At 31.1% G+C, this 9,535-nt stretch overlaps 1 protein-coding gene across 2 annotated transcripts; it reads left to right on the top strand.

Moving 5' to 3' along the window:
• Positions 1–4,088: 4,088 nt before the first annotated feature.
• On the top strand, positions 4,089–9,262 carry LOC114419441 (L-galactose dehydrogenase-like). 2 transcript variants are annotated; one of them, XR_003668258.1, is made up of 3 exons: positions 4,089–4,740; positions 5,108–5,286; positions 8,830–9,262. XR_003668258.1 is itself a non-coding variant. In XM_028385104.1 (2 exons), the coding sequence occupies exons 1-2, from the start codon at positions 4,369–4,371 to the stop codon at positions 5,144–5,146; spliced, it is 411 nt and encodes a 136-aa protein (XP_028240905.1). In that variant the 5' UTR covers positions 4,089–4,368; the 3' UTR covers positions 5,147–5,728. The 2 variants fall into 2 exon arrangements, 1 of the variants encoding a protein (XP_028240905.1); XM_028385104.1 differs by lacking the exon at positions 8,830–9,262 and having other exon boundaries at positions 5,108–5,728.
• Positions 9,263–9,535: the final 273 nt, after the last annotated feature.

The raw sequence follows: 9,535 nt of genomic DNA, 5'->3' as shown, positions 1-9,535 counted from the left end.
ATGTCTCAAAAAAGGCATTAAAAAATTATCCTAACTAATATCCGGTGATAAGTGGATAAAGCATCACATATTTAAGAAGGTTAAATTTTAATTTTGATCTTTTTATGATTCTTAATTTGCAATTTTGATATTTTTTATTTTTGTTCAATTAAATTTTAAATTTAATATATTCATTTAAGATACATAAAAAATAATTTAATTAAAATAAAAAATGTATGAAAAATTAAAAATTAAACAAAACTATGGATTTTTAAAAACAAGGAGATTAAAGTTATGAAAAAAAAACAGAAGGAACAAAATCATAGATTAAAAATGATAAGAGAACGAAAAATACAATATAACCTAAGAAATATATATCTTGATGACCTAAGAGTGGAAAGAAATAATGCATAAGTTATTACTTTATAAAAGTTGTCTAGTTTAGCTTTTACACGAGCTCATTTTAGCTTATACGTACTTCACTTAAGTTTGCAAGAAACTTAATTCACTTTGTCTTCTACTTCTTCTCCGTATACATCTAAAAGTTTGTCCCCATCAACAGAAAGATGAATTACTCCAAACCAAATTCCATAAAAAAAATATAAAATTTTAAAATTTTATAACTTGTTTATAACTTTTTATTGTATTGTTTATCACTTGTTGATCAACTAACATATAATTTCAAAAATATAATTTCAAATGACATCCAATAAATTCTATAATTGTATGCACCCAATAATAATAATAATATGCAACAATAAATGTATAAATATATATAAAGCAAACTACACATATTATATATAATAGTCAAGACGTAACCCCCGAGTATTTTGAACTTATAATGTGTTTCAATGATGCTTTTATATATATGGAAGTGAAGTTTTCGACTTGACCGAATTCAATAAGATACAACATGCATGTGCCTTTCTTATTTCAATGTTGATATATTTATATAACATGGCACGGTCCTTAACAAAATTAAAGAATATAAACCACAACATCTAATTTTCTTGCTACTATAAATACACGGTAAAACACTAACAACTCATTTCTAATTTAGCAATTTCAAACTGCACACATAATAATAAAACAAGGTCACGGGATTGCAGAAAATGTCCAAGAGCAAGATTATATTAGTACCTATTATCCCATACAAACAAAATAATCACAAACATCCAAAAATTACACGCAGCATCCATTAGCGATAATATATAATTTGATTATAAAGCCAAAGTTTCATTACTTCCGAATTTTCTGTGGAATCCCCCAAAAATATGCCATAAAAAATTTGAAAAAGATATTTTACTCATCTCCTTTTAAAGCAAGTAATTTGTAGCTCTCTTCTACTGATTACATCCACAGAATTTTCCTGTTTTATTTCTTTTTCTCAATCCTTCAACAATCATTTAATAATTTAATAATATCAAGAGAGAACTTTTATATATATGATTTTAAGAAGAAAAAACTATCTACTCTTATACAACAGAGAAAAATAATAACGTAATTTAAATTTTTTTTATTTAACTAATATTTCTTTATCTATTATCTTTATTATTTTTATTTATTATTTTAAAAAAACAACCACAGTCATTTTTTCTCTCTTTTAATAGTTTACACCTCATCATTGCCACTGACATTTTCTCCGCCGAAACCTTCGAGATTTTTTTAATTTTAAAGTAATAATAAATAAAATGTAGGCTATAAATTGCCACTTTTTTAAAAATTTATTTTCTTAAGTCTCTTTTATTTAATTATATTTTTAATTTAAAAATAAATATAGTGAAAGTTTTTAACAGTCACTATTCGTAAAATAAACAGAACTATTTACTTAACACTGTCAACTTTAATTAATTAGATGGAAAATATATGATTATAGTATTTTTAATAATTAGAGGATTTAATTAATTTTTTTAATAATTGAGAACCTAATGGAAATTTTAATTATAATTAAGAGATCAAATGTATGATTAAGTCTTCACAATATGATGTACTTCAACTTGGAAATTGTTCTAAGTTTGCTTCTTTTTTCTTTTTTTTTTTACAGCAAGTTTGCTTTGTTTTTTTATTTATTTTATTTTACCAAGAGAAATTTGTATCATTTTATTCGTAACAAAAGCAGAAATATAAGTAGGAACGAAATCAAACAAATGGAGGCTAAGGTACAATTGTGGCACTTTTACTAACACATGAGTGATATAATTTACTTGTCTCCTAACAAGATACACTGAAATATTTTGAGAATGACTTAAACCAAGACAAATAGAGTTCATGATATATATTCAACCAAGTTCTACATGATTATGGTTATTGTTTTCAAGGCTGTTCTCAACAAGCTGGCAGTCTAACTCAACGTGATTATATTAAAAATACTTATTTATTATAAATTTTAATTATATAAAATAAACATTTGTGTACAATTCACATACTAAAATACTATTAATCATTTTAATTTTGAAATATATCAAATTGATTTTGTGCTAAAAGATTTTAGGCCTTAGTCACCTTTTTGGTACATGTGCATTTTATTTTGTGTGGGCCCATAAATCTTGAAAATTTTCCCATGAATAACAGCTCAAGGTTGAAGTTTATTGTCGATTCTTCTAAAAAATTAATGCTGGATCTGAAGTTCATAATTCTTTGTGTACTTCAATTGGAAATTATTTAAAGTTTGCTTTATTTATTCATGCACCTTCATTCATGATGTCTTGTCTTGATAATTCTGGATTGTTATTGGTGTAGCTGAAGAGTGGTTTTGTGAATACTGGATGAAACTTCCTGTGTCTGGATTGTGGAATAAGTGGATGATGATGGTTGTTCCTGCTTGGTGATTAAACATTAAATATTATTTTTAGTGGCTAAGCCTTTTCCCTTAGTTGACATTATTGACAATCTTGTAATTTTTCGATGAGATTCTCCTATATTTTTTGTTGGACATCACTAATGTGATAACAACTTATTAATTGTATTTCATTTTGCATTTGCTCATTCTCCTATATTTTTTGTATTTTGCATCTGTTCCCACCGTTCAAAAATGGGTAATAAAAATATTCGTACCCGTTAGATCAGAGATACTTATTTATTATCTTTGTGGATTTTATCCACGTGTTTGTAGAGTGAGTACATATGATGTTTGACATAGAAAGCGGGTTGCTTTCTGTACAAGTAAACATGTTTGTACAACTTTCTTTCTAACCACACCACGTCTTAGGAAAGAAAAATCTCAAGAAAAAACTTGGTATGGAAATTTGCATAGGTCTGACACTGGGATAGGAAATGCAACTTGTATAAGCATCCACACTTTAGACACTCCACACCTAAAAGCACCTACGCCTTTTGCTCAAGATGGGGATTTCTTCACACCCATGCATGCACACTCTTTTCACTATCACGATTTATAAACTTTATATTCTCAACAATGGCAAGAAAATTGGTGTCTTTACAGTCCTACATGGCTTTGAAGGTAACTATTTAAGAAGCATGTTTGTGGAGTTGATAAATTTGGTTTCTCAAGAGTCTCTACTTCTGTAACCTTACATGAACAACATAGTTTTTTACTTGTTTCAGATTGCACATATGAAATGAATTGTTTGGTGTTTGAGTTGGTGATGGTCATGACAATGCTAAAAACGAATACAAGCACACCATCAACCTTCCTTACAAGAGTGTGCATAGGTTGTTCTTTGCTTTGATGAAGTGTGTTGTAGAGGATGATGGTGAAACTAAATAAAGCATAAAAACCAAATTAAATAAATCATTGCAAGATTGTAAATAGAGAAATGCTTCATGTTAACAGCTTTTTAAGGACCTTTTCTTTTATAGGCTTAATTCACTATTGGTCTCTATAGGTTTCTGATATATTAATTTTGGTTCCTCAATTTTATTTTATTTTTGCATAATTGGTCTCCACATTTTCAAAATTTAGTAATTTTGATCTACTATTAATCGATTATTATATTTTTAGCAGATATGACAATTCCAATCACATGTTGATACTACATTTAAAATATATATGATATTAAAGATTAAGTTGATATGACAACATATCAAGTTAATAATTTCTGTTAAAATATGAAACAAATTAACAATGGACTAAACTGTTGGATTTTAAAAATGTAGAAGAGTAATGTGCAATAAAAAAAAAAGAACAAAATTACATAGTCATAGGAACAAATGTGAATTTCAGGCTTTACATTTACAAATTACAACTGCAACCAGTGTTACATAAATTTTGCTAAGATCAAAATTATGGGTCTGAAAAAATATGTAATTAATTGGGCCTTGGGGAAAGACCACCCAGGGTTGGGTCCAGTCTACAGGTAACATTAAAAATTAAAATAGATAATCATACTTTGCAGCTTGCAAGAGGTGAGTGTGTGAGAGAACAGAGAAATGGAGCTACGTGAGCTTGGAAGAACCGTAGGATTCGGAGGTTCTCCACTGGGCAATGTCTTCGGCGATGTTTCCGAGGAAGAACCCAAAGCTTCCGTTCGCCTCGCTTTTCAATCCGGCATCAACTTCTTCGACACTTCTCCGTACTACGGAGGGACGCTGTCGGAAAAAGTGCTGGAGAAGGCACTGAAGGCTCTGGGAGCTCCGAGGAATTCGTACGTTGTGGCAACGAAGTGCGGACGGTACAAGGAGGGTTTCGATTTCAGCGCGGAGAGAGTGACGAGGAGCATTGAAGAGAGCTTGCAAAGGTTGCAGCTTGACTACGTCGATATTCTCCAATGCCACGACATCGAGTTCGGCTCCTTAGACCAGGTAACGTGTCGTTTCATATTGAGCTTGTTGCGTTTCACGAATGTGAAGTAGTAGCAGTAGTAGTGGTGCGAATTTGGTTTCACATTGGAGAATTGATTCCGAGTTTTGAATTAATTTTGCATAAATTTTCACATGTTTGAGTTCACCTGGGAGAAGAGTTGAAAATTGATTTCGAAAATTGATTCTGGGTTGAAGTACCTTTGAGTAGATTTTGCATTGGATCCAAAATTTTATAGTTAGTTTTTATAATAAGAGCACCCAAACATAAATTATATCACTTCCAAATCAATTTTAACCAATATTAATTTTGCCAATGCTTATCCCAACATGCATGCAACTGATTATTGTTGTTGTTGTTGTTGGATAGGTTCTGAATGAGACTGGGGATTTTCAGTTACGTGCTTGATAGGTGGTGCTTTCGTATTGCCATTACTGTGTGAATGACACTAGCTTGGGGGATTTGAAGGCCAAAGGGGTTGGCATTATCAATGCTTCTCCCTTGTCTATGGGCCTCCTGAATGGCATCCTGCCTCGCCGCAACTCAAGGTGTGTTTATTTTTGCACTGATAAGTGTGTGTTTGATTTTCAATTGGAAGAACTCAAAAGTATTTTTACTGTCCAAGTAACAAGTTATCCATTCTTCATTTTGTGCATTGGAATTTACAAAATTATTTTTCAACTTTTATCCAAACATATAGCCTAAATACTGCTGGTTCTGGTTTGTGTTTACATTGTCATTTGAACATAATTCAATTCACATTAGGTAGTAAAGGTCAAGGGGCATACTTCAGTGTTCTCTTAAAGCAAGCCACTGTTTAGTTTGATTATGATTATGAAACTCTATTATGTTTATTTGTAAGTGAGAATGGGAGAGAGAGTAAATAGGAAATTTATATCCATCTCATATTTTGTCAAAAGTTTGTTATTTGCGATTGAATTTCATGTGCACCTGCTGTTTTCTTATCCGAATGGAAAATGTTTTACTTTCTATGTAAGGTCTGAGAGTAGTTAATAAAAGAAAATGAAGCATTGAAATTTGAAAAAAATAACTCAAGAAAAGAAGGCCAAATTAGTCGATATATTTGTATAAAGATCGTGACTTTCACCATTCTTTTGCCAGATTAGGGAATTATCTTTATTCAAGTAGTATTGCCTTCTAGATGATATTCTCAAACATCTTTATCTTTAAACCACATTTCTATTTATATTAAAATATAAATAAAGAAAAATATAATTTAATCATAACGTAAGGGTGAAAGATGCAATAAAACTTTTATTTATATATAATATTCCTATTTCAAATCCCCCCCTCCTCATGCTTTCCTTTTTCTACTTTTATGATTTCAAAGATAATTTTTTTCTTATCTGTTGCTTTACAAGACTAATACGTGAGTCAACCAAATATTATTACTCAATTTACTTTAAAGTTAAAATTAAAATTAATTTTAATAAGATTAATTTTAAATCATTAAACAGAATTAAAAATTTATTGAGAATAATCTAAAATTAAACCATAAATATACATTAAAGAAATATTTAAAATGTGAAAATTAATTTTTTAACACAAAAATAAAACTAGTATATAATGTATACTAGAGGGTGCTTGGGCTAATTTATTTTATTATTTTTCTTTATAAAAACACTACTTTGTTCCTTATCCGTTTCCTGCTTTATTTTTTTATTTTTTACAAAGTAGTAAAAACATAGAAGCAAAGCCAAGACTTGTACATTTCATATCTCTTGGCATCAAATTTGCACTTTTCCTAGTTGTATAAAACCCACCTGTCAAGGAAAGGCTTATAGTTATAGTGCTGTTAAGAGTAAAAACAATGCTGAAAATCGCCATCTCTAATTGCTATATTTAATTGTGATAAGCTAAATAAGAGACAAAATATTAAATTACATGATTGTAATTAGTATTTTTCACTTTATGAATAATTGACAATTTTAATATTTCTTTCAGGTGATAATTCTGAAATAACTATTAAAACTACAATTATATGAAATTAACAATTTTTCCTACAAACATGAAAATAAGTCTCACGTAATTACAAAATAATTATTTGAACTCAGAGTTATGTTATATAGAAAAGATCCAGGAAGAATAATTTTCTCGAAAATATTGTTAAATGCTTGGACTGCCTGAGAAATAAATAATCGATATCAAATCTAAATCTTCTTAAAGTAATGATGAAACTGATCATTTCAGTTTAGATTTAGTTTTTATATATAAAAAGATGATTTTTGAGTCAAATTTAGAAATTTATAAGATATAAATAAAATTACTAAAAATTAAACATAGAAAAATCCTTGAATACTTCAAATAATTAAAAAATCATTGTAAATTTATTTTAAGACGTAAATATAAATTAAGTCGTGACTAAAAAAAATTATTTGACCAAAAAGTTAAGGGTGTGTTTGGTTTGCATTTTCATTTTCTGTTTTCATTTCCTGTTTTCATTTTCGGAAAATTATTTTCATTTTCAAAAGATTAGAATTCTGAAAACATGTTTGGTTTAATTTCTTGTTTTCTGTTTTCATGAAATAAAAATACTGAAAATTTATGATATATTGACTTCTTGTCTTTTTGTATTTTTAGATTTGCTTAAAATTAAACCTCAAATTTCATTTTACCCGAAATGAGGTTTCTGTTCTCAAGAAGATGAGAATTTATTGTTTTCATTTTCTGGTTGTTCTCCGTTTTCATTTTCACTGAAGATGTTTTCAGAAATCCAACCAAACACATTTTCATCACCGTTTTCTGTTTTCACTGAAAATAAAAACAGAAAACAACCAAACCAAACACCCCCTAAGAATCTGATGTATAAACTTACACTGATAGTACCTTAAAGTACCTAGACGACGGAATAAAATTTTATCCGTTCTCTCTGAGAATGTTATCCATCGGCACATACAGATAGCTCGCGGAAATTTCAGGGACTAAAAGAGTCCTATCTTTAATCAATTTAAATAATGGATTAGTGCTTCTGAATCAATAATTAATCTGATATGATTCCATTTATATTAAAAAATTTAAAATTGAAAAGGAGAAAATGGAAACGCACTTTGGTAGGGGGTGCCATTTGTGAGAGCTCTGAGCCGTCTTGAGTTTTCCAGAATCAAGTTTCGTATGCTCTGAGCCGCCGTCGCCGTCGCGTCGAACACTTCCTCAACGCCGTTAACGAACGTCACCGTTATCTGCGGCCACGCCCGAGAACCCCGATGGCACGTGCTGCGTGTTCCTGCCCTTCTTCGGCTTTCCCTTCGTTCAGAAGCTTCAGAAGTGGGCCCACCCTGCCTTCTTCGATTATCAGCTTCCCGTAACGGTCGCTGCTGTTGGCGAGGGAGACCAGCTGCGCGGCCGCGTCGGACTGGTCCTCCGCCGAGCCCATGTGGAGGACGACGATTTGCTCCCAGATGAGACGAGAGTGAAGATGAGCCGTGAGCGTGAAGAAGAGAAGTGACTCTGATATTTTTATTTATTTTAGAGTTGATTCAAAACAACATCAATTATCGGGCTGGATTTACTCAAAAGTTGGATTTGATCTAATCATCCCGATTCAGATAAATGATCGGTCTAATAATCAAATCAGCTTTATTATATCACCATCCTGGTTGAAATGAATGATCGGTCTAATAATCAAATCAGTTTTATTACGTCACTGCTTCCGACCAGGCCAAATCAAATTTTTCAACTATGATAACAAAGGCTCTCTTCTGAACGTTTAAAGTTGCACCCAACAGTTTTCATCTTTTACGAAGTTAACTACATTCTCATCTGTCTCTTATTCTCTATCAATTTGAGACTCTGACCCACATATTTAGTTGTCTCTCTCACCTACCCTTTTTACAGATAAACACCCTAAAATCACCTTCCAACCCATCTTTCACTATTGCACTTCTGTCTTCACGTGGAGCACCCAAAACCAGAATGCAAACCTCATACTTTTTCTTCCTTATTGCTGATTCAAGGCAAGGGAGTGTGAGGTGGTTCAATATGTTTGTATTTTTATTTCTGATATGCTAAAATTATGTACTGACCTTGTAATTTACCTTGTGTGTTTTGTTGTTTCTGAATCATATACCAAGAAATTATAAAGTTCACTGTCTGGGTATTGATCATGACTGAGGAAGTCATGGTTCCAAAAGATGATGACTGATTACATTCCTGGAGCTCAGGATGAGTCACCTGATTATACTCCTTCCGGACCTGAGTACCTCCCTTTAGTTGAGACGACTGGATTAGATGATGGTTGTAGCTGACCCTACGACTGAGGAGCTAGATAATGCAGTAGAGGATGCTGAAACAGGTGTGAACCCGTAGATTAGTGTGAACATATCTACCCCTCGTACATGGATAATTTAGTTCATGACTATTGATTACTGACATAGCTAGGAAGTTTGACTTCTCTTGCATTCCTTTTTGAGATGTATGATGACACTAGTTGAATGTATCTATGACTGATGGTGTAGTAGCGTTTGTTATAATGTGATGTTTACTAAAAGCTTTTGATACTATGAAGTTTAATGAAACAAGCATGATTTGATTATAAAAAGATTTTACGAGAAAATATATTTAAACTAAGTATAACATCGCAAAAAACTTACCCTATTTTTGTAATAATTAGTTTACTAATTAAAAACATATAAGGTTTAATTTAATTTAACGGGGTGTTACAGCAGCAAAAGTAAACCTCAACACCAACACCGTCAAAATCCATTGCCATTTTCCACATCTTACACATTTTTCAGTCATGCCAAGCATACCATTAAGTCAAGACATTTGTTCCAATCC

This window comes from Glycine soja, chromosome 7, assembly GCF_004193775.1.
Source record: "Glycine soja cultivar W05 chromosome 7, ASM419377v2, whole genome shotgun sequence".
NCBI classification, from domain to species: domain Eukaryota; kingdom Viridiplantae; phylum Streptophyta; class Magnoliopsida; order Fabales; family Fabaceae; genus Glycine; species Glycine soja.
This window is presented reverse-complemented; position numbering and strand designations above follow the sequence as displayed.